The sequence below is a fragment of the Podarcis gaigeae genome, assembly GCF_964106915.1.
Source record: "Podarcis gaigeae genome assembly, chromosome: 11".
Classification (NCBI taxonomy): domain Eukaryota; kingdom Metazoa; phylum Chordata; class Lepidosauria; order Squamata; family Lacertidae; genus Podarcis; species Podarcis gaigeae.
Genome location: NC_139687.1, coordinates 21,970,829 through 21,996,219, shown reverse-complemented (window position 1 = coordinate 21,996,219; position 25,391 = coordinate 21,970,829). Strand labels below are relative to the sequence as shown.

The following is a 25,391-nucleotide window of genomic DNA, read 5'->3' as shown; positions in this document are numbered from 1 at the left end:
CTTGTTTCTCATTCATACAATCGAATGCAGTACACTTTCTTGTGGGACTCTTTGCAGCTTCGCCCACCTGTTATGTGTACATATACACATTCTTGTTCACCTGGCCTCTCTTCATCCAGCAGATGTATGCCAACACTCTCTTGCCGCCACACTCTCACTCAGATACAAGTGTGTGTGCATGCACTCACAAACACACCCTCAGGCACCTTCTCACTCACATATGCACATACCCTGGCTAACTTTCTTTTCTCTCATACCTTCAGGTGCATAATTTCATGTGCATTCTCTCTCTCTTACATCTGCACAAACTCTCTTGCTCAGTCACATATTCTCAACGTTGAATACATATGGAATTAGACACGCTTTCTCTGCAGATTTTTACTCATGCAGAACTCTTGTGTGCTCCTCCTCTCTTTTGTTGTCTGTGTGCACATCTGGACTCTTGAATGCACCCTCTTCCCTACATGCACACAATCCTGAATTCATACACATTCAGGCACCCGTTCCCCTTCCCTCATATACTTGCCCTCTGTCCAGCACACATAAAGACTCTTACAGATCCTCCTGCTCTATCACATTGCAAATTCCTTTTGAGAAAGTTACCAATGGGCACAATCTAGCTAAGCCTCGTTTAGACAATGGAATGGGACCTGGTCGTAACAAATGTATACTCCTGTACTAAAAGCTCCTTAAGTAAAAAACAAACAAAACAGTAAAATATCATCATCATCCTCAATATGCCACCCATGTGACTGGGTTGCCACAGCCACTCCCAAGTAATGCAGCTAACAAAAGATTGAACATGGATGAATCAATAGCAACCAAGCAAATGAGAATTTTTAGGGTATTGGGACTTGAGGAAGACAGGGAAAAGATGGGTGCATCCTACAAAATTGTGAAAAAACATGTGCTGTAAATAAACCAAACACAAATCCAAATGTTAGAGGGATCATAATATATATCAGATTAGCACAGAGGAGGTGGAGAGGAGTTGGTGTAAATCAGGAGTGGCTAACATGTTGTGGGATTCCCAGCTTCAGGTAGCATATCAAGTGGTCAGGAATGTTGGGTGGTGTGGCTCAGCAATGTCTTAAAGACGATAGATTAGCCATCCCTGGTGTACATGAAATCATCTCCCTAGGTACTACTATATTAATCTATCTCAAAAACCAAGTCTGTAGCCTAAAGCACACTACTTCCAAATTTCCACAATAAGGCACACCGCACCAAGGGATATGGCACCTTCCCCCAGTCCATAGTAGCTAAACAGCAGGTAGGGAGCACAGTGGACATGTAGGGGTGGCTTCCTCTCAGCCCATGGAAGGATGTAGCACACCTACAGTTGTGGCAATAGCAACTCCCTCGCCAAGCCCTGGTCATCTAAAACCAGCTGTGGAAGTTTGGCTTCACAACAAACCTTCATCAAAAAAGCAGCAGCTCCCCTTTTGGCAATGCCTTCATAGTGTTGCTTAATTCACTCTTTTCCATATACCATTACTTTCCAATCCATTGCCTGGCAAGGAACGCACATTCATTCTTTCATTTTTACAGTCTGTACAAACTGAGGAGCAAGATTCCAAAAGCTCGACCTGCTCAGCTGGTAACGACAACAACTCCTCTTAGGCTTTCCTTAAACAGAATTGAGAATGCATATGAGTCTTCTCTGTAGTGAGAGTGTATCATGTTTGCACCCCAAGGAATTTTCAGAATGCAGTTTCAAGAAAACAAGAACAAAACCAATAAATAATAGACTGATTTTTCCTTCTGTACGATTCTGGCATAAAGACTTAACTTGCACACGGGCTAATTTAAATTTCTAAACAGATTTTACATGCTAGTTATTTTAGTAGTCAAATTTGAATAAATCATAGAAGCACAACCAAGTAAGTTATGGAAACAAGATGTTTTTGAATACCAATCCTCCACAACAAAGCAAGTGCTGGGGACTGATTATTTACAAAAATAAAAATTTAATGATGTTCTCTCAGAGGAAAACAGCCACCTGGTGTTTTCCTATGGACTATGATTTAAAGTATTAATTACTATCTGAGTTGGGGGGGGGGGAGGGAAAAACACAAAAAATCAAGACTTTTCAGTGAACTAAAAGTGTACTCACAGTGTTGGCAAGTTCCAGGTAACTTCCTCCAACTGAATTACTAAAATTGGAAGCTTGTGTAAGAAGTCTCTGCATTGCAACTTGTTGATTCATGGCATTGCCTCCATAGTCCAAGAACTTCTGCAGAGTTGAACGACTGTGCAAGTCAGGGCTCTGAAGGTCTCTAGCTCCAGAATCATATTCCCAACTTTCTCTAGCTCCTGAGAGGGTACCTAGGAAAAAGGGGAGGGGAAGGCTAGTTTATTAGAAGGAAGTGAACAGTCCAATTCCACATCTTCTCCACTTTGGTGATCACAGAAGTTGAGATCTTGAGGCAACCTTCATGATAACACCTTCCTTCCTTCCAATCTCTTCCCAAACCTCATATTTTTCATGGAGTTATTGAGACAAGGCCCTGGTCCTCGGCCCCTACTGAAATTAAATATATATAAGTGATCAGAATACATGGTTTTTCCCTGCTTAATTTCACTTCCACCATAAACTCATGGGCTGAATATGATATTTTAAGTTCCCTATGCTTTTTTTTTTCCAGGGGCCTGTCTTCTTGCTGCTAATTTGTGATGCCCCGTGCTCATGACTGATAGTCTATTAATAATAATTCCACCCTTTGGTCACAAAGGCATTCCAGCACCAATGACTCTTCTAAGAAGACCAACGCTACACCATATGAATCTTCTATTCTTCTTCAGCCTTTGTGCAACAGATACCATTACACTTCAGAACAGACCCCTTTGCATGTTTTTAACGACCTGCACCAATCACCAGAGCAGGGTTCTTGTTTTGTTTTTTTGCCTGCCTGCTCACTTCAGCCTTCTCTCCTTTGTGTGGTCTGACTACAGACCCAGATGGACTTGAGGAGCCTTATAATGACCCAGTTCATTCCATGCTGGTGGTATGCATGGAAACAAACTTCTATACCAGCATCCCCCTTTGTTAACTAAGGTCCAGCAGAGGGTCAACAGGGAAGCAAATCACACCCCAAATAAATGACATCCAAATTCTACAAATTTTGATTGAATGTACTTCCAGATAAGTGATCTCAAGCCGCAGTAGAAGTATATACCTAAAGGATCACCTCTCTCCATGTGACTCTACGAGGACCCTGAGATCATCTTCTGAGGCCCTTCTTCATGTGCCTCCTCCATGAGGGGTCTGGAGGGTGGCAACACAAGAACAGGCCTTTTCTTTTCTCCCCAGGGAGGGTCAGCTGACACCTTCATTATATACCTTTAGGCACCAGGCGAAAACCAGGCCATGGACTGAATGACATCTGCTGCCCTTTTCAAATGTGTTATGAAAGGGGAGATTATCGAGTTGTCTTTGTCTTTATTATGTATTTTATGTTTTTCATATTGTGGTTTTATGTTGAGAATCTCCCTGAGATCAACGGGTATAGGTCGGTATACAAATTTAAAATAATAAATAAGAATAAGAATAGTATATTTAACAAGGATGCCTCTTGTCACCATTCAACACTTCCTCATATTCAGAGATTTGATTACTGGGCCTCAAAACAACTACCCTGTTACCTTAATACTTCTACAGCTAATAGAACAGAACATATTCTTTTGAAAACAGACTGGATAAAAATGTTCTGCTGAGACAGTGAGCTTATTAGATTAAAATGTAAGGATAAGTAGGCCATAAGCTCTTGAAGTAGCAGCAGAGAAACTGTTTTATTGAACAATTATGTGCACATATTAATAAAGCTTTACTGAGTACACATTCAACATTCTGAGCTCCCAAGCAGAAGCAATCGCCACCATCACTACTATACTGTAACAGCATAATCAGCTCAGAAAAGTATGAAACACCCCAGAAATGATAAAGCTAACCAAAGAAATTACGACAGTATATTGAAGTGTTGGTCGCAATTCATATCAAACTAGTGAAATACCTCTTAGTATGTTCCATGGGGAAGAAGGGAATTCTTAACAATCCCATGTAGGGTAAAGTAACCCGTTTCTCCACACCCTCAAGAGAATATTGCCCATCCACATTTTTAACTTTTTCATGGTGTTCCCCAGTGGATAGCTCGGTTGGTTAGAGAGCATAGTGCTGGTAACGCCAAGAGTACAGGATCAATCCCCACATGGGACAGCTGCATATTCCTGCATTGCAGGAGGTTGGGCTAGAAGATGATCATCAATGTCTCTTCCAACTCTACAATTCTATTATCTTAATTTTATTTCCTGGTTATCTGCCAGCACCCTTCACTCCAACGCCACAACTTCCACCTACCTTAAATGTCAGCCTCCCTCACAGCAGCTTCCTTCCTGACATAAGTAACAGCTGGATTGAGAAGGGGAGACAAAACTGTGAAAGCCTGAGTTCCCAAGTCCTAACTCTATCCAGAAATGTGATTTTATTTTCTTTTATTAAAAAAAAAATCACGTAACACCAAAGTATGTATTTAACACAACATGCAAGTTAAGAAACTTCCTTTACAATAAACCACTAAGAAAAAATGAGCTTATAACCCTTGAGGGGTGGAGCTTCAAAAAACAAAATACTGTATAACTTTACCTTCCATTTTACAGGGTAGGTTGAAATACAAACTTGAACATCTTAAAAACCTAACATAGCCATACCATCTCTTAGTAACCTTAAGCATACCCATGGTGATAAATTTTGCTGGGATATTTATAGGAGTGTGTTTGACTGATCTAGCTGAACAGTTTTATGTTTGTTTACACAGTCATGTCTGCATCACATTTTCAGTTAAATTGATCAAATTTGCTCAAAATGATTAAGTGTGAAAGGAAACCAAACAGTGAAGTGCCGAACGATTAGTAGCAATTGTGCACCTTTTAAAAAAATAAAATTTAAAATGAGCATTTTGGTTCACACCGTATCAATGAAGTCTATTATCTTCTTAAGACTCATTTAAAAAAACAAAGACTATTTTAAGATGCTGGACATAGTGTAGGATAAAGTTATTTTCAAAACAATCTAGACACAAATCTATATAAAATGCCTTTTCCTGCAATAAAAATACATACATCAGCTTGAGGAAACACTATTTATAAACATCTGTTTTCTCCACTACTTCGATCCTCTGGCATCAAACACATTTTCCCCTTATGGTTTTTCTTTTTAACTGAAATCAATAGCAGGTGATCTTCAGTTGTAATGGACAATTGATCCCAAGGAGATGAGTGTGTTTATCATATTCTAACATTATACTGAGTGTAGGAAACAGCAACTTGGACTTCTGATGCCTGTTAGGTCATTTTGCATAGCTACACACTAGATGCAATTGATTTTTCAAGTACTTTAACACCTTTGTGAGACAAGAGTGCCTTTAAGATGTTTTCAGCTGCCAGTATTTTAGCTTTTGAATTGAGACAAAAAATTAAAATACCTGGTGCCCTGACTAATCAGGTTCATATTTTCAATTGGTCAAACCATTTTTTAAACAATAATATATAAATTAAACCAAATAGGTTAACTGGATAAAACAGATCAGTTATAGATTTGTATGATGTCAAGATGAACAAGAGCAAGGGAAAAGCTAATTCATTTATTTAGACTAATGGTGCAGCTACAGAAATGAAGAACATACTTCTTGGTAAACTACAAAGAAAGAGGAAGAGAGAAATCAATAGCAGAAAACCACAAAGGGTAGTTCCAAGCACACAAAACCAAATCCTATTTCATGCCAAGCCCAATCATTCTTCTTGGGATAAATTCATAACATTTTGTGATCTACAAACAGGCCATAGCACATTGTTATTTCTTTACAAGTTTGGCGACTCTTTTCTCGTTGATTATGATGTCCTCCTTTCGAAGCACCCTATCGAAACGTACTAGCTTCAGGGTAAGTGAACACAAAAACAAGAAGGTTCAATATTGTTCTATGTTCCACAAAGTCAAGAATGTCCTACTGTAAAAATGGCAGCATCTCACAGCGAGTAGTCCTTGCTCTACACACATGGATTACCAGAGCCAGCTCTCCACACAAAAGAGTTGTGACATAACCTGGCTTAAGCATAAACAGGGTTGTTGTTTTTCAGCTGGAACTCACTGGAACTCTGTTCCAGCACCTTTCAGGTGGTCACCACTGGCATTATAAAAGAACAAGGGACGTATTCATGGGGTTCCAGCACCTATTCTTCTAGAAAAATAGCACTGTGTATAACCACAAGTACACTTGGGAAATAACTGCGTTTTGGTTACTATGTGCACGCTAAAATATTTACTAAATATTTAGTAACCATTTTATCTATCCTGGGGGCTCACGGAATAATCTTATTTAGCTGTTCAATCTTTAATACTCATTAAGTTCATTCCATAGCCTTGGGCAAATTGCTATTTCCCAATCCCACTGAAAAGCTTGCTTCAAAGGCAAAAATGTGTTAACTTCAGAATGACATGAGCCCTCGGAGGCCTGTAGGGTCCTGTTTGTAAAATATTTTAAGGATAATATATCCTGTATTTATAGCTGCTTTGATTTGGACACTATTTTTTTGCAAATCTTGTTGAAAGCGCCGTCCTATTTAGGTGGCTGAATGAGTTTCAGTTGTTGATGCCCAAGGTTATTGTAAAAGCATATGGAGGGATAAAACCTACCTCCTCCATGCTCAACTTCCCCTAAAATATCAGGTTGGTAGTTTAGGGGTGCTGTTAGCCTTATCCAAGCAGTCTCAATCGCACTGGCACAAACCACCTTTCAAAAGCTTAGGCTAATGCACCAGTTACAGCCTCTCCTGATAAAGACAGTCCAGACCAGGTGTAGGCAACCTAAGGCCCGGGGGCTGGATGCGACCCAATCGCCTTCTCAATGTGACCTGCAGACGGTCTGGGAATCAGTGTGTTTTTACATGAGTAGAATGTGTCCTTTTATCTAAAATGCATCTCTGGGTTATTTGTGGGGTATAGGAATTCGTTCTCCCCCCCAAAAAAACATATATAGTCCATCCCCCCCACAAGGTCTGAGGGACAGTGGACCAACCCCCTGCTGAAGAAGTTTGCTGACCCCTGGTATAGCTGCAGTTATTCCTGCACCGATAGTATCTCATTCAGAGTACATGGTGTTGCTTGCTGTAGAAATGCAATTAGTGCAGAGCACATCAGTAAGTTGATTAATTGGAATCAGACAAATGGAACACATCTCTTCAGTTCTCAAAGAGTTGTGCTGCCTTCCCATCTGTTCCTACGCACAATTCAAAGTGCAGATATTGACCCTAACTGGTACATTAAGGACCAGTTTTCCTTGCATGAAACCACCTGGGTGTTAAGAATGGTCTCTAATGCTCTGTTCTGGGTCACTCTGACTTCCAAAGGATGCTGAATTGCGACAGGAAACAGGACTTTTTCAATGATGCCCTCCATTATCATCTCTGCATTTCCTCTACAGGGAATCTGGCACTCCCATTATTTTGTAATCGGTGCCTGATGAACAGCTTTTATTTCGGGTTCTTTCTTCTTTTCGGTACTTAAGAAGGCAACTCTGCTTTTAGGCTGGTATTTTATTTTAAGCTACCTTGCTATGATTTGTCAAAACAACAAGGTCACAGTGAAATCATTATCAAGCAAATTTCACTGTGACCTTATTGTTTTGACCTGTGGACCTTAGGTGAGCATACATGCTCCTTAAAGCACCTGATAAGGGAAGTTAGGACGCAGACATAAGAAAACTATTTTCCAGAAACCAGTAATTGTTTTACCATAAGATAAATATAAAGGAATCCTCATTCTATACCTTTGTTTTGTAAGATTTACAGCTGCATCTTCTATGAGAAAAATGATACACAAAATCTCCACTTAATCACAACAATATCTGAACAATCAGAGGACAGCTGCAGTGCACTGAGCCAAGGCAGGAGTTAAATGCCAAAATTTGTATTAGCTCCATGCATAATGGTGACTTCTCCTCATATAATGCTTATAGTTCTCAACTATACACCAGTAAAATCCAATGCTAAAAAAGCAAAGTATGCACTGTGCTGCTAGACTTTGAGATACTCATGTAAAGAATAGGCTTAACACATGATTGAATCGCTAGAGAAAACCATGAATCACAAATCAGGAGAATTCGGAGAATTCCAGTTCCACCAAAACCAGTGGAACTTGAACATTAAACTGTGCACTTTTTGAAATAAATGGAGGGTAGAACTTTGCCCCAATGACCCAGTGGCAAGTGTGAACCTCCATGGTCCTACCATTGGCCTCAACGTACATGGGGCAGGGACACAGAGACAGTACAATGGAAATAATCATCACAGTGTGGGAAAGACCCTGAACAAGAGTCCTAGTGGACATTGGAAAGGCCAGGACCTTCAGTCCTTGCAACTGATTCATCAGGGCAAGACCTGGAAAAGGTTGCCGAGTGTAACACTAGGCCGGAGCTGTGGTTTGTTTCCTTGAATAAGCAGTTAACTTCATTAGCCTTGGGTGACTTATTGTTTTATTTTGCTGGCCTAAGCTGGCTCGAACCCTGACAAGGGATGAGTGGTGTTTTATTCTGGGCAGACAAGGCATTTAGCAACAGCACCACCAGGCCAGAGGGTTGGCTGCCCAGTATCCCCAGATTCTGAAATACAGTGGGAGAAGCAGAAAGAGCAAGGGTTCTGATGGACTCCTCCTCACCAATGGATACCAGTCCCACTCCCATCCCGCCCTTGACCCTGGCCCCAACACGTAACATCTTTGACCCACCTCAAAGACATAGAAATGCAGCAGAGGATGATGTCTGGGGGAACATCCACAAGGAGACATTTACAAAAACAAAAGCCAGATGTGACTCACAAAAATTTCACACTCCTCTCCTGCCTCGCACCCACATCTAGACCACATCCAGTCTCTCACCTCCAGATAAACATTGCTCACAAAGCCTACAAAACAATAAAAGGGGCAGAGCCCTTGCCTTAACCCAAAGACACCAGTGCAGGTGAGCTGGTTTGGGGAGAGAACCCTGAACAGCTGCAGCCACTCAGGCTGATGGTCTACAGGCTCAGTGGGGCCCAGTCCTGATGAAAATACCTCCCAGAAACAAGAGCAGCTGCTTTTGCAAGGTGGGTAAGGGGCTTGGTCAGTGTTTCCCAAACTTGGTTCGCCAGCTGCTAGGGATGATGGGAACTGTAGTCCAAAAACAGCTGGAGATCCAAGTTTGGGAATCACTAGGCTTGGTGTCAACCAATACCAGTACCTCTCCTGCTCTTCCAGCCGGCTGCCTCTCCCCCACTTACTTCTGCTTCTGTATGAGGAATTATCAGGGCAGGAATCCCATTTCCAGCTCCAATTTAAAAAATACTTCAAGTGAAAGCAAGTCTTGCAAAGCAAGAAGTCTGGCAACTCTATAGGTAAATTCTGCATACAGAAAAGTTGCTTTCCGGGGCAATAAACTTGACAGATTTACAAACCTCAAGCCTACAAATTGAGATGCCCCCTTTTTTCCTCCACCCCACCCATTATTAATGACCAGTTCACAGCTTTTATAGAGAACAAATGCTACGATTCTTCCTTTTATGTAATTATAGGGTGCATAAGACAATAAAAATGCATAAGAATTTATTATGCAAGCCTTGAAAGATCAGAGCAACAATATAAATGTCCCAATTTTATCAGATTCTGCTTAAGGGAAAACATTCTATTATAAAGAAGCCAAATTTATTTCATCATCGCGCCCCCCACTCAAAAATCCATGTCATTTAGTTCCAAAGTAGCTAATTTTGAGATTTCTCCCCTTAGGGTCCCCCCACGACAGATTTTATGTGTTTGTGCATACCTCAGTGTCCCCCTTAGTCTACTGATATCTCCCTCTTCATGGCTGCTACGTTTCTAGCTACATAATAGTGAGCTCTTCCCCCTGAAGTTCAGAAAACAAAAATAAAGTGACTGCCAGCACAGCTACAGTATGGCATATCTGTTTCGGAGGTGACTCACAACAAATCATTTGCTTTCTATTTAATTAAGACTGACCTACACCATTACTCACACACAAGACAATTTAATGAAAACTTGCACATATCAGTTGCAGAGAACACAGGAAATGGGATGCACAGTTCTTACAATAGGTCATTTATATTGACATTATGCTAATTGCAGTAAAACCTTGGATCAAAACACAGTTAACATGTTTACCACCAAGTTCTTCATGTTAGATTGTTCTGTGTATTACATGACTGCCACTTTTCCCGACCAATGCTCTTCTGCAACTAAGATAAATAGTTCCTTGGAAAGTCATGTTGTCTTAATCTATTTACAGACAGGAGTGCCCGATTCTATGCATGTTTACTCTTAAGCAAACACTGCTCACTTCAAGGAAGCTTATTCCCAACCTGGGTTGTTAGCCCTGCACAGAGCAGATCCACTGAAATGGCTAACTTTGGACCTTCAATTTCAGTGGGTCTACTCAGAAGAAAGCTTAGTTGGCGATGGTAGCCATCTGAGGATAGTACATCTACCTGCAAACATTAATTTACTCCCAGCATGGTGTGCAACAATGCCAGAGATGGCATTTAAAGCATACATAATAGAAATACAAACTCAGTGCCAATATACATAAAAATCTGCTGTTATGACCACTAGCCTTAAAATCAATTTGCATGTTTGTTCTGTATGAGAACTCCCAATATTTTTTTTATCCCTTGGCTCCACTAAAAAGAGGTATTACTTACCTACAAACGCTTATTCTGGAGAGTGCTGTGCATAGTAATAAGAGCCGTAATCTTATAACATCAGAAGACCAACATGAAAACTAAATGCCCATGAAATTTTACAGCCAAACTCTAAAGCAGAAGAGGGCGTAGAGTTCTGAGCTAAAACATCATTGTTGTTGTTGTTGTTAGCTACCCATCTGACTGGTTTGCCCCAGCCACTCTGGGCGGCTCCCAACAGAATATTAAAAACACAATAAAACATCAAACATTAAAAACTTCCCTATACAGGCTGCCTTCTAAAAGTGAGATAGTTGTTTATTTCCTTAAACATCTGCTGGGAGGGCATTCCATAGGAAGGGTGCCAATACCGAGAAGGCCCTCTGCCTGGTTCCCTGTAACTTCACTTTTTGCATTGAGGGATCAGTATATACTCTGGCAAATCACATTTACAATCTAGTTAAAATTAGGTACTTTTAGCATTTGGCTCAATTCTATTGGACAAACATTAGCAATATGCTAACTCTCTACAAGCAGAACAGTTTCAGACTGTCATGGAATATCAACACATAGGATACTTTCAATGGCCTGCGTTCTATACCTGCCCTATTCTTAAAGCTCAGAAACGACCTCAGTTCCACAATCACAAGTCTCCCAGCCCTCCAACCTGTGCAAAAGATTTTCCGGACTGTTTTGTCTTCTTTTTTTCAGTAGGTGGCACCCTAATGCTATCTTGTCAATTAACCCTCTGGTGAAAAGAGCTGTGTAGTTCACCAACAAACAGCAGCAAAGTCAGTATCAATCTCATACATGATGAAACATAATTCTAGAGAACTAAGTCACAGTTTCTCTGGAATTTTTCAACTTAAGTAGCCAGGATTAGGCACACACCTCAGAAAAAGGGCAGTAGCTAGACACTTTTCAAGCTGTAAACAGCTATCACTGCAATTGTATCCCTCAGCATAAACATTAAACAAAGACTTGCACAAAAGCATAATTTTATTTCAAAGTAACTTTTGCTCACATTCTTGATACAAAATTATCATCAATGCTTTTAAACAATTGGCAAACGAAGTGTATAGTTTATAAAATTATTTATAAAGTTAGTTTGGAATTGAGCTACAAAACAAAGACCATACTTTTAGCAGGCAATTATTTAGAACAAGATAAAAACAAGGCATAGGTGTGTTAGATAGATAATTTATTACGGTCAAAGCCCAGCTCGCATAACACAATGATGGCAGCATTCCTAAAGATAAAATATACAATTAGAGCAGATTACAGCAATAGCTCATGAGTTAAAATTGAGATATATACATACACCCGTACAACTGAGATTTGGGCTACCATAAAAATTGACCCTGAGGCACCCCAAAGGGTGACTTCAGCTTTTCCCTAGTAAGCTATTTTATTCTAGAGGATGATCTGTGCCTACAAATCTGGGTGCAGAATCTGGCTACCAGCCAGGTCGTCTGGGGATCTTTGCCTAAGACATAGGTCTGTTTCTTTCATTCTAGGTTTAAATCAGTGTTTCCCAGACTTGGGTGTTTAGCTGTTTTGGACTACAATTCCCATCATCCCTGACTACTGGTCCTAATAGCTAGGAATGGTGGGAATTGTAGTTCAAAAACAGATGGAGACCCAAGTTTGGAAAACAATGGTTTAAATGATCTCCTAAAGTAGAGGAGGGGAACCTGTGCCCCTCCAGACACTGTTGGAGTCCAACATCCATCCATCCATCCATTCAGGGAAGTTTTTAATATGTGATATTTTAGTGTATTTTTCATCTCTGTTGGAAGCCGCCCAGAGTGGCTGGGGAAACCCAGCCAGATGGGCGGGGTACAAATAATAAATTATTATTATTATTATTATTATTATTATCTCAGTGAGCATGGCCAATGATAAGGGATGATGGGATATGTAGTCCCGCAACAATGGAAGGGTCACAGGTTCCCCATTCATGGCCTAATGCTTAAGATTCTGGCCTTGATCAATTCATTATTCACTCTCATATTACAAATCTAATAAAACTATCATGTCAAGTGCTGGCAACCAGGGTGGATAAAAATCAATGATTTTTTTTTTTAAAAAGGGATTTTTTAAAATTTCAATCAGTTTTTTTATTTAAATTGGATTTTAAAAATAAAATGCTTTTGGAGGAAAAATCTTTCTAAAGATAGTTTTCTATTTAAGTTCCATTATAGTCCAAAGGCTATTCATCAAGAAATAAGGATTTGTTTTAAGTTTTTCATGTGTGCTAAAACTCAGTCTAAGGTTTTTGGTTTTTTTTTAAAAAAAAAGTTTAACCATATCAGTTAACAAACATGGATACATATGCTATAATGTTATTGTTTTAGCTAAATTAATTGTTTAAATTGTTCTCAAGGAAATTATTGTTTTTTGCCTTCCAATAAAGTACAGAAGAAAAGTTGTCCAAATATAGTTAACTTACTAAACCTCACAATAATTTCATAATTATCGGTCTATGTATTTCTAACAGTATAACCAAATCAGTAATTTTTGATATAACTATAAAAACTACTCTGAAAATTTATTATTCCAAAAATGAAATCTTCATCTGGTTGTAAATATTAAGAATATACCAGCAAGAATGAGTCTTTCTGTAAAAAAAAATGATTTAAATCAAGTCCACCATGGTGGCAACTAAACCTGCAATCCAAAGTAAACTTACCAGTACTAGGAAGCTAATACCCACTTAAGAAAGTTGCATTTACTTATTTATATATAACGTAATATAAAATGAAGAAATGCTTATATTCTTCTGTGTCAATAATCGAGTATCTGGGCTGTGAACTCACACAGCTCCAAGTAGAATAGCAAAATACTAACAGTTTCACATAATATACATAATTAAAAAGCTAAGACTTCATGAGAAACCAGGTTTTTTTAAGAACATATGTTTTCTATTAATGAAGGAATTTTTAAGAGATTGCAAAATATTGCATCTTGCTATTATAAAATAACCCTTAACAGTCTAAACAACCTACACAGCACAAAGTATATTTTCATACATAATGGCCTTTTAAAAGGCATCCAGAAAAAAATGTGAATTAAGAAGGCCTTTCCACCAAAATGCAGTTTATGGAATGCTTAATGTTATGTGCCCTACTTTGACATCCTATACAGGTTGAATGCATGTTCTATACTAAAACTAAAGTACAGATGTTGATGCTACCAGCAAGGCTGCAATCTTTGCTCCCTTTGAATGAGAGGGTATATAGCTTGAACGTACTTCCCTATCCCTTGCTGACCCATCAGCTTTGGCAGGGCCACCATATCTGGACAGAGATAGCCTAACTTCTGTCGTCTATGCTCTGGAAACCTCTAGGTAAGATCACTGCAACCCATTAAAAGTGAGGCTGCCTCCGAATAAACTTCAGTTCGCTTTGGAAACTTAATCTGGTGCAACTTTCAGTGGCCAGGAGAAAGTCTTTCAAGCTCTAATTAAAGTTGCAAAGATGGCACCTATCCTTAAAGAGAAGCTTGGCTAATTTGCTATGTAGGATCTTAGAGGGCAAAACGTTAAAATGTGCCAACAAAACTGTTATTCTGTACAGTGGTGCCTCGCAAGACGAAAAGAATCCGTTCCGCGATTCTCTTCGTCTAGCGGTTTTTTCGTCTTGCGAAGCAAGCCCATTGACAGCTTAGCGGATTAGCGCTATTAGCGGTCTAGTGGCTTTTAGCGATCAGCTGAGAGGCGGCTTATCAGTGGAACAGCTGATAAGCGGCTTAGCGGCTTAGGAAAGGGGGGAAAGCAGCGGAAAAAACCCGCGGGAACTCGCAAGATTTTTTCGTCTTGCGAAGCAACCCCATAGGGAAATTCGTTTAGCGAAGCGCCTCCAAAACGGAAAACCCTTTCGTCTAGCGGGTTTTCCGTCTTGCGAGGCGTTCGTCTTGCGGGGCACCACTGTACTTAGGTAACTACAGAAAAATGTAGATGTGATATGAATTTGTTAGAGGCAGACTAAGACAGGCCCAGACTGTACTGCAGGTGGTCCATTAGCTGATGCATGTAGCTTTTTTCAAATCTGTATCTTTTATTCTCTAAACCATAGATTTGCACTAGGTACAAAGACAGCAGATAAAAAGAAGACGAATCAGCAACAGAAACTTTCCCCATTAACTCTCTTTCCCACATAGATACAAAAGAATTGAGCAATGCCTGATACAATAGAGAAATAGGAGGGGCAGGAAAGCAGATTCAGAGTGAGTAAAGTATACCCATTCCAAGTTTTAATGAGCTAAGTCTGACTTCCATGATTAAGGGTAGTACTAGCAACACATTTAGGTGTACCCAGTATAGGTCCAAGAAAGAAACACCAAGCTGTTCCTAATGAAAACTTAAGCCCAGAAAAACAGATTGAGGCTCCATACAAATTATGGTTCGCAACTTTTGCTGTGTTCACCCATAAGGTGCTGCAACAAATTTACTGCCTTTTGTGAAGAAATATCAAGGCAATGCAATTAGTGTATATTTTTGTTCGGACTGTGCTAATTTGCATTGCACAGTCCAGTTGGTAATGAAAGCCATTCCTGAGATACTTGCAGGAATCAACTTGTTCTACCTTGTGGCTATCCATGGTCTTGGAACACTTGGCCTTCTATATATTTTTATATAACTTTTTATTTATGTATAGTTAGATATTCTTTCCTACAGTAATCTTCAAATCAAGTGAGCAATCATCTAAGTTCTAAAAAGGTTTGCAAGAGAATGAGAAGTTATTGCACTCACATTTGTGGGAAGATCAGTCAAGAAGAAGTTTAATAAGATGGAAGAAGTTTAATAAGATGGAAGCAAGGACACATCATTGCCTAACTTCACAGGGGAAAACACCACGTCAGTCTGTGACAAGGTACAGCATCACTGCTGATCACATGGTGCATCTATAAAGGCATCAATTTCCTAGTTTTGTGGGACTTCAGTCAAAATGAGATCGTGTTAACTCTGGTCCTAAAACTTCAGGTGTTTTTTTTAAAAAGCCCAATAAACAACTATTAGGGGCAGAGCTGCCCGAAACAGATGCAGCCTAAGATCCTCTTTCCCAGCTCTCTATTTTCATGCAGAGAAACAAGCTGTTGCTACTTGCCAGAACCATAAGCTTGAGAACTAAGCAAGTATCAATGGGGAGATCTTGACGACCACTTCAAACATTTTCCAAAGCACACCTGTGCATAGACGTAGGAAATAAATACACAGCCATGTTTAGCAAAATGTTTCACACATAGCAGTTTGTAGTGTGTTCCCAATATGTATAGTTTAAAATACATGCACAAATTCTGCAAATGATGCTAAAACAAGCATGCCGGAAAGAAAATGATTTACTCCAGTAAACTAGATCAGGCTTCCTCAACCTTACCCCTCCAAATGTTTTTGGCCTACAACTCCCATGATCCCTAGCTAGCAGGACCAGTGGACAGGATGATGGGAATTGTAGTCTGGAGGGCCAAGGTTGAGGAAGCCTGAACTAGATGATACCACAATGTGGCTGTATCTGTGTAATCTTTACTTTTAGACAATGGAGGCATAACGAAACAACGCTTACCCAAACTGTTATTGCTGCTTGTTGGCCAGGAAGCTATTCTATCCCTTAATGTTTTCTTTTTGCAAGAGTCATCTGATTTCACAGAGAGTTCCACTTCCTCCTTCCTGATTTCTCGCACAAGCTGCATGCGGCATCGTGTGAATTCCTGAAAGGAAATCTTCCCACTTTCATCGGCGCCAAGTTGATGCATGATCTCAGCCACAGAATCCTCCATGTTCAGTTGGCGGCAAACCATCAGCAAGTCATTCCTAGAAACATGAGAGAAAGTAGAAAGGGAGAAAGAGAAGACCCAAATAATTGTAGTTTAGTACAAAGACAAGCACCTCTATATTGGATGATTAGTAGCCAGTAATTCAAAAGAAGTTTTCAAGTCTGATAAAGTAACTTCATTCCCCCCCCCCCATTTATTAAAAGGAACTTTGAGATAAGATTTCAGCTACAGAAGTGATGTTTGAACCAGGGCCATCTCTACCCAGGAGTGCAAGGGGTGCGGTGCACCCGGGCACCAAACTCTGAGGGGCGCCAAATGACTTTCAAAAGCAGTTTTTTCCACTCTGTCATTGTTACAAGTGAGTGATCACCCCCCCCCCCCAAAAAAAGTCAGCAACTTTGAGTTCACCTCCCTTAAAAAAAGGGGTGCTGGGTGAATCTTTGCACCCCGGCGGCACATATGCTTAATATGGCCCTGATTTGAACATATGGTAAACTCCAAGTGCTTTCTTGGCAGAGCCACATAAAGCAAACCCTTACTACATACCCGTACTTTATGTTCTGGCATTTGTACATACTACATACCCGTACTTTATGTTCTGGCATTTGTAGTGCCTTGATCATTGCAACTGAGAATGACCAAGACTATACAAAGGTTATGAAACACATAAACAAAGAAGTAGAAGTAAAACAAACTGATGTATATTGTGCTCTAGGAGGCTTGGTTTGGTCAGAATCGAGTATACACTTCCAGAGTTAACACTAAAGACATTACTTCTGGTTAATGAGCTATCATAACCGCTAGAAGGCTGTGAAAATTTGTGTCCTGGGTTTTTTTACTCATCTACCCATGTGCTGCTATCTGAAACCAAAGAGGTGCATTGGTTTGGCAGATGTGGAATATATTGGCATTATTTTCAGCCCTACTTTTAAAACCTTGAAATTAGTAGCTGAGAGAATATGTGACTGTTTCTAAATGTTTTTTCCCCTTTTCTTTTAATTGTATTCTTTTGCAGTTTTGTTGTTTGTTGCCTTGGACTCCTTTGGGGTTAACAGTGGGATAAAAATTTAATAAATAAAATAAAATTATAATAATGTTCTATTGACACACTTCAAAACTCTAATGCCGATCTGTTCTACAAAAGGATGTCTTAAATATTTGTTTGGCTGGAATGTGATCATACAACAAATCCATACAGCTGTTCAGATCCAAACAAATCCCTGTTCTGACATTTTTAAGAGTAAAGCTATATCTACTGCAACCAATTCAATGTTTACACAGGTGAATTGGGCATTTTCCTCTCCACACAATCACTCCCAAACATGAGGTGACATATTACAAGTTCTGTGAACCACACAGTATACATGGGTACAACCTTTGGCCATTTCTATTACCAAATCTGCAAAAAAAACACAGCCTAAGATTGAAAGCTGAAAACAACCCACACCAATACATGCAGATAAAACCAAGTCAGATGTGGAAGTTCCACCCCCCCCCCAAAAAAAAATTCAGGGAACGGTGGATTGGGACTGCTGTACACTTTACCTTGGCTTTGACAGCTCAGGTGTTTTTCTGAGACCTAGCTCTTCTGCTTTGTTTAACCTACACTATGCTAGCTTTGTTTGCAATTGTTTTACTTGTATGATTATATTGTTGTAACTCACCCTGTGACCCCATGGCAACAAAAAAAATATTACAAATAAAATGAAGGAATTTCCTCTATGCATGCCAAAAAGAACTTTAGACGTGGGGGGAGGGGGGTTTCCAATGGTAGCGTAACACTATTATTTCCAAGTTTTTCATCAAGAAGCCTTGAAAACTTCACGGTATCATAGCATTGCTGAGATAGAAGGGAAGGGTCATCTAGTTCAACTTTCAGCAGCAGTTATCTCAACGAAAGCATTCAGGACAGATGGCCATCCAACCTCTCCTGAAAACCCTCCAGAAAAAGAGAGTCCACCACATGGGTAGGCAAACTAAAGCCCAGGGGCCGGATTTGGCCCAATTGCCTTCTCAACCGGGCCCACGGATGGTCCGGGAATCAGCGTGTTTTTACATGAGTAGAATGCGTCCTTTTATTTAAAATGCATCTCTGGGTTATTTGTGGGGCATAGGAACTCATTCATTTTCCCCAAAAAATATAGTCTGGCTCCCCAAAAGGTCTGAGGGACATTGGACCGGCCCCCTGCTGGAAAAGTTTGCTGACCCCTGGTCCACCACCTCTTGTGGGAGTCTGTTCAACTGCCGAATAACTTTGGGGTCCTTTTGATACTATGGGAATAACTTTTTATTTGCCAGTGCTTTTTAGTATCACCTTTTAGGTCTTATGCTAGTACAGTGGTACCTCGGGTTAAGTACTTAATTCGTTCTGGAGGTCTGTTCTTAACCTGAAACTGTTCTTAACCTGAAGCACCACTTTAGCTAATGGGGCCTCCTGCTGCTACCGCACCGCTGGAGCCACGATTTCTGTTCTCATCCTGAAGCAAAGTTCTTAACCTGAAGCACTATTTCTGGGTTAGCGGAGTCTGTAACCTGAAGCGTATGTAACCAGAGGTACCACTGTGCTATGTGTGGGTTTCAAAGTCTTGCCTTTCAGTTAAATTCTAACACAAGTTTACGGAGCCCTTAAAATCCATCCCAACATTAGAACCCATCTGAAAATTATATCAATGTGGAAAAGCTTAGCTCGGAACAATTAACCTAAGCTGCCTAGAGCTATAAGCATGGGGAACAATTTCCTGGCCTCCAACATATTACTGCTACATGCCACAAAATGTAATATTGCACATGCTTTATAATCTTCCACACTGCCAAGACTGTCAGTCATTGTATATCATTCATATATTTTTTAAAACTCCAGTATTAATGTAGTGGAATGTACTCATAGATTTACTGCATATCTGGTTCACTCAGTGTCCATTAACCTTGCTGATTTAGTGACACAGAAAGTGTTTTCGACTCATAAATACCCATTTGAGCATGTGGGGCTGGGGAGAGGAAATCAAAGCTAATTTGCCTCTTTCAGGAAATTAGCTCTTATTTTAAAAGAACTTGCATAGCAGTATCCAATTAAAGATCCCAGAACTACAAGATGGTTAAGCCAACATAACATTCTTGCTAAGAGATAAGAAATGAAAACCGAAAGACAAACATGAAAGCTGAAACCTTAGTGGCTTCCCCCACTACTAAGGCAGGACTCCCCCAAAGAGAAGTCAAAGAATGTGAAATATGGCAATGTTCCTGCTGCAACGTATTTCAACCACCAGCTGCTACTCTGGGAAAAGTCCCAATGCTAATAGGAGTACGATGAGAGAGATTCATTTCTAACACTATTAATTGATCAAAGAGATACTGGCAAGTTAAAATAGCTTCAATTCTCTGTGATGCAGACATTTAGAAGGCTCCTGGGAAGTCTGCAGCAGAGTAGATCAAAATTTTGCAGCATAAACACAGTAGGAATCCTATCCACGAAAACAATATTGTCAAACTGGCTTAAGGATTTATTATTTAGGTCCTGTTTATAAAAGAACAATCCGACTGCATTCAGGGAGACCTTGAGTTCTATGTAAAAACCTCCTTAGCATGTGAAACAGCCCTGTGACAGCCTCTAGAACAGGGGTCCTCAAACTTTTTAAACAGGTGGCCAGTTCACTGTCCCTCAGACACTGTTGGGACCAGACTATAATTTGAAAAAAAGCTCATAATCTCTGTGCTTTCTGTTCTTCCACCTTATCAGCTCTTCTTGTCCTTGGACTGAGCAGAGGAATGTCTAGAGACAGTGAATCTGTTGGCTCTCCCCCCCACCCCCACCCCGTGCTTCTTCTCCTAGCTGTTCCCCATCTAGTATTTCCTAGCTTCTGCCTTCTGAACTATGTCCCTCTGCAAACCACTGTTCCAAATCTATATTATCCTCCTGCTCCTGGGAAGATTCAGGATCCTGATCAGGAGCAGGGGGAGGGGAAGAGGAAGGCTCCCGCCATTCCTCCTCAGCGCAGCCCTCCTCAGCACGGTCCCTGACACCTGCCAGCACCTACTGAATATAGAGCAGCAGCACTCTACTGTAGATTGACTAAAAGGCCCAAGGCAAGGATGTAGGGTTCTTTATGTTGCTCACAATCCCCTATGATCAAACTACACCAGCTATATACTTTAACAAAACAATTTTATTCCTTCACAAAATATACATAACATAATATTGTAATCAATTTAAATCAGGGCTTCCCAAACTTGGGTCTCTAATTGTTTTGGACTACAACTCCCATCATCCCTAGCTAACAGAACCAATGGTCATGGATGATGGGACTTGTAACATAAAACAAAGACGAAGCAATATAGTAATTAATATTTTAACATATTTCTCTGATTATCAAATTTTTAAAAATAACTTTCTTCTAGGTGTTCCATAGTGACAGTTCGGTTTGGGGTGAGTTCATTAAGAAAAAAAAGCACAGGGTTACCAAAATGCTCTTAATCTGCTATCATCAGATTTATGTCTTTTTTAAAAATGTAAATCTTTCTTATAGCAATTGCTGTATTGAATTTTATTTGGCAAAACCATACCAGTTTCACTTCACAGTTAATGCTCTCATGAGCCAAGTTTTAATTTTGGAGGGTAGCACTTTCTTATTATTACGGTTAACCTTTTTTTAATATATAATTTAATGTTCTAAATTTCTTGCCACCTTTACTGAGATTGTGCAGATATGCTTTGCATATTTTAAAATTTAGCTCCCAATAAAAGTATCAGCAGGAATTAGGTGGCAAATGTTCTCATTAAGATGAACCGTGCTAATTTACACCCAGAGAACAGCCACTAAACAAAGGAGGCAGTCCCTATTTTCGCTGCTACTTCTGTCAGATGCACATGAATACTCTCAGCAACAGTAGAGAGAGCTTACAGGTATTCAAGTAGTTCTTTCCAAACCAATTTCACAGGCTTGTCTGGACAACCCTGCCACCACCCATCCTGCTTGAAATGTTCAATGAAGTGCATTATGACTTTAATTTGTTCTTTACCCCTTGTTTACTTTTTTAAAAATGGAAGGAGGGGAAGGTTTCATTACAATTCTCTACATCTTGGAATGCTTTTCTCCTTCTTATTAGTCCCAATTTACACTTGCTAAGGAAGGCTCCTCAGACAAAAATGCTTGGCATGAGGCCCACATGAAGGGGAAAGCAATCTTTGAACTCAGAAAATGGAAGCAATCCAAAATAAAACAAGGGTTGCATTGTATTTCAGAAGCTTCTGCCTTGATCAAGTGGAAGGCTCAAAAGAGTGCAAATGCTGATACTGGCCATGTTCAGACAATCAAATACTTCAAGGGCTGTCTTGTGGAAGAGGGAGCATGCTTGTTTTCTCCTGCTCTGGAGGGTAGTTAGTACTGGAACCAATGGCTTCAAGTTACAAGAAAATAGATTCCAACTAAACATCAGAAAGAACTTTCTGACAGCAAGAGCTGTTCGACAGTGGAATGGTCTCCCTTGGGAGGTTGTGGACTTTCCTTCCTTGGAGGTTTTTCAGCAGAGGTTGGATGGACAGGTGGGCGAGCGCTGAACCCGCCTTATCTGTATCATTTCTGGGCTTATCAGATCCTGAACTGAGGTCATTGGTAAGGAAAGTCCTGTTCAAACTCAATGTGGGCTGTAAAATGGAGAGGAAAAGACATGTGGATAAAATACACATGACTACCCTAATCTCTTCCAAAATAGGTTTAAACAAATTATCTAGTGACAAACTGAAATATGTGAAATAAGAATCTGTACAAATATATTAGAAACCATAAGGAGACAATGTAAAACCACTTCTCAGGTTATCAGCACACAAGAGTAATCCTTCTTCCTCCAGCAAGCCATGTAACAATTATCATAAAAATGTGAAATTACTCCTTTCAGTGGCATCATACAGGAATAAGATCACCTATTTAAATTGCAAGAGACTCTTTTTTATAAAAAAAAATCGGTTTAAACACCATCTCTAAACCTGTATGCTAAAATCTGACGTACAGACCGTGAAATCACAAAAAGCTCATAAATGTTAGCTCTCTGTGCTACACACACCAATTCAAACAGGTTTCTTCACAAGTTCACAATGCCTTTTCCTGTACAGTAAACCTGGGGAGGCAAGTCTAAACCCATCGCAAACTAAACACATTTACTAGACCACCTGTGTGGTCCTTATGCACATACAAACTACAGCATGGAAACCCTACTATTCTCAGGTTTCAAACAGTTTTTGTGCACATAGGGACCATACAGGTGGTCAAGTGAAAAGGCGTAGGTCAAGTGTCCAGGCCTTGGCACCAAGATCCTGCTTCTCACACACACCCAGAGCCCAGGGTTGTTGGAAGGTGGTCATCACAGAGACAGTTAAAACTGTGTAGTAGGTTGTTTGTTGGTGTACCATCACAATTACCTTTTGATGTCATCAACCCACTGCATAGTATCAGTTAACAGATACCAACAATCTCTTGACCAGTGTTAGAAACTGAGATGAAAGCTAGGAGCTAAATGGTACCTTAAACCTAGATTGTGGGCGCCTGGAATAAATTTACAGAGTATATGAAAACTGTGTGTGATCAGGGAATAACGCTTGTTGGATTTCAAGAAGCTCTGTGAAAATAAACTGGAATGTCGCTTAAAAGAGAAGATAAAATAGGGATTGTCAAAGTGCAACATAAATGTATGAAATGTGAGAAGTTGTGATAAATATGAAAATTGTCAGATAGGCTGATGGAAGTCTAAAAGAATGTATAAGTTAAATTGGATGTTTAATTATAAATGGATTGGTTATTGGAAATTTGAATAAAAATTAACTTCAAAAAAAACACAAAAAACCTAGATTGTGGGCGCAACAACGGAATGTCTAGGCGTGCTTTTTTTATAACAAGAATAGATAAAGGTAAAGGGACCCCTGACCATTAGGTCCAGTCGTGACCGATTCTGGGGTTGCGGCGCTCATCTCGCTTTACTGGCCGAGGGAGCCGGCGTACAGCTTCCGGGTCATGTGGCGAACCAGAGCAACGCACGGAAACGCCGTTTACCTTCCCGCCAGAGCGGTACCTATTTATCTACTTGCACTTTGAGGTGCTTCCGAACTGCTAGGTTGGCAGGAGCAGGGACCGAGCAACGGGAGCTCACCCCGTTGCGGGGATTCGAACCACTGACCTTCTGATCGGCAAGTCCTAGGCTCTGTGGTTTAACCCACAGCGCCACCCACGTCCCAATATAACAAGAATACAAAGCTGAAAATGAATGAACTGCAGTTTTCACATGGTCTAGTCCTTCCCCTGCCCACCCCCCTACTATTCTTAAGAGGGTCTCTTCTCCAGTCTTCAGAGAGTAGCTGGAAGTGGGGAGGCAGAAAAAGGCCCTCATTTCCTTCCACTCTGCAGTTTTAATCTGAAATCTTAGGTGCAGTACTGCACCCAGAGCTCAGAAACTGCTCACACTAATGAAATTCCCTGTCGCAAAATGCGCCTAGAACAAACACTTCTCTTGACACAGCAGTCCTGTAGAACAAAAGGTGCAGGGAATACTTCTTACGAATAGATAGAGCTTGTCACCAGCAGCTTTTTAAGCACTTGCATTTTAAAAAATACAGCAATGTGCTTTCTTTTTAATCTGTTGCCTAATCAAACAGGTGCAACTTTTAAATTAATTGAAGCTTCAAAGTGCAATCCTATACATTTCTCCTCAAAAGACAGACCTGTTGAATTCAAAGGCACTTACTTCCACCCAGCAAAGTGTTTATAGGATTGCAACTTTTAGTTAAGTTATTAAACACTGTAAGGTAAAGTAAGGTAAAGGACCCCTGGACGGTTAAGTCCAGTCAAAGGTGACTATGGGGTTGTGGCACTTACATCACTTTCAGGCCGAGGGAGCCAGCGTTTGTCCACAGACAGCTTTCCGGGTTGTGTGGCTAGCATGACTAACCCACTTTCTGCACAACAGAACACCATGACGTAAGCCAGAGCATACGGAAACGCCATTTACCTTCCTGCCACAGCGGTACTTATTTATCAACTTGCACTGGCGTGCTTTCGAACTGCTATGTTGGCAGGAGCTGGGACTGAGCAATGGGAGCTCACCCCATTACGGGGATTTGAAACGCCAACCTTCTGATTGGCAAGCCCAAGAGGCTCAGTCGTTTAGACCTCAATGCCACCCGCGTCCCTTGTTAACACTGTAGTAACTGAACACACCTAATACCTAATCACTCTCTTTCTCCCCACCATTCACTCCTTATATCGCTGATCTTTAAAAGAATCACAAAAAATGTGACACTTTACATTAGAAAGATTACTCAGGAAGCCCTTTTATTCCATGCAGCATCCTCTCACTGTTAGCTTTCCTACATCCTTGTTAGAAGCCTTTTGTGGAAAAATGAAGCTCACCACTGTGACTAGAATCTAGGTTTGTTACAACCACGGACCACAAAGGGGTTCCTCCTGCAGCAAGCTGGTTTGCCCAGTTTGCTTCCCCTCAAGATGCTCCTTATGGATGACAGTCGAATGATCACAATTTACCACTTAATTACCTATCCTGCAGTCTAGGTCTGCCTAGCAACACTGTGCAATGTATACTCTGTGGTAGCTCTGTTTCCTTAATCTGAATTAACAAAAGCATGGATTCTAGGTGCAGAAAAGCATTCACAGAAACATCAAGTCACCAAGTCTTACTCATAGTCCTAGCCTCTCAATTTTATGTGCTCTCCCCTGCTCAAAATTCTGTTCGGTGAACCATTAATTTAACCTAACTATATTTCTAAAGTCCTACCAATATCACCAGGAACTGTGAAGCAGACAATTAAGAACGCCTGAGCAATTTTATTGCAGCACATCAATTTTTCCTACCAGATGTGCAAAGCTTCCAACCTGAATTCCATTTACTAATATTCACTA

General features: G+C 40.3%; 1 protein-coding gene across 3 annotated transcripts in view; it reads right to left on the bottom strand.

Annotated features, from left to right (window-relative positions):
- The window catches only part of MCC (MCC regulator of WNT signaling pathway), a 202,268-nt gene that overhangs the window by 167,410 nt on the left and 9,467 nt on the right, over positions 1 to 25,391 (bottom strand). Inside the window, exons 2-3 of one of the 3 annotated variants that reach the window (XM_083702239.1) lie at positions 16,281 to 16,528; positions 2,117 to 2,328 (exon numbers count right to left, since the gene is read on the bottom strand). In XM_083702239.1, the coding sequence (XP_083558365.1) occupies positions 2,117 to 2,328; positions 16,281 to 16,528 (460 nt within the window). Of the gene's footprint in view, positions 1 to 2,116; positions 2,329 to 3,191; positions 3,217 to 16,280; positions 16,529 to 25,391 lie in introns of those variants that run through there. The other 2 variants (XM_083702240.1, XM_083702242.1) reach the window with 2 other exon arrangements.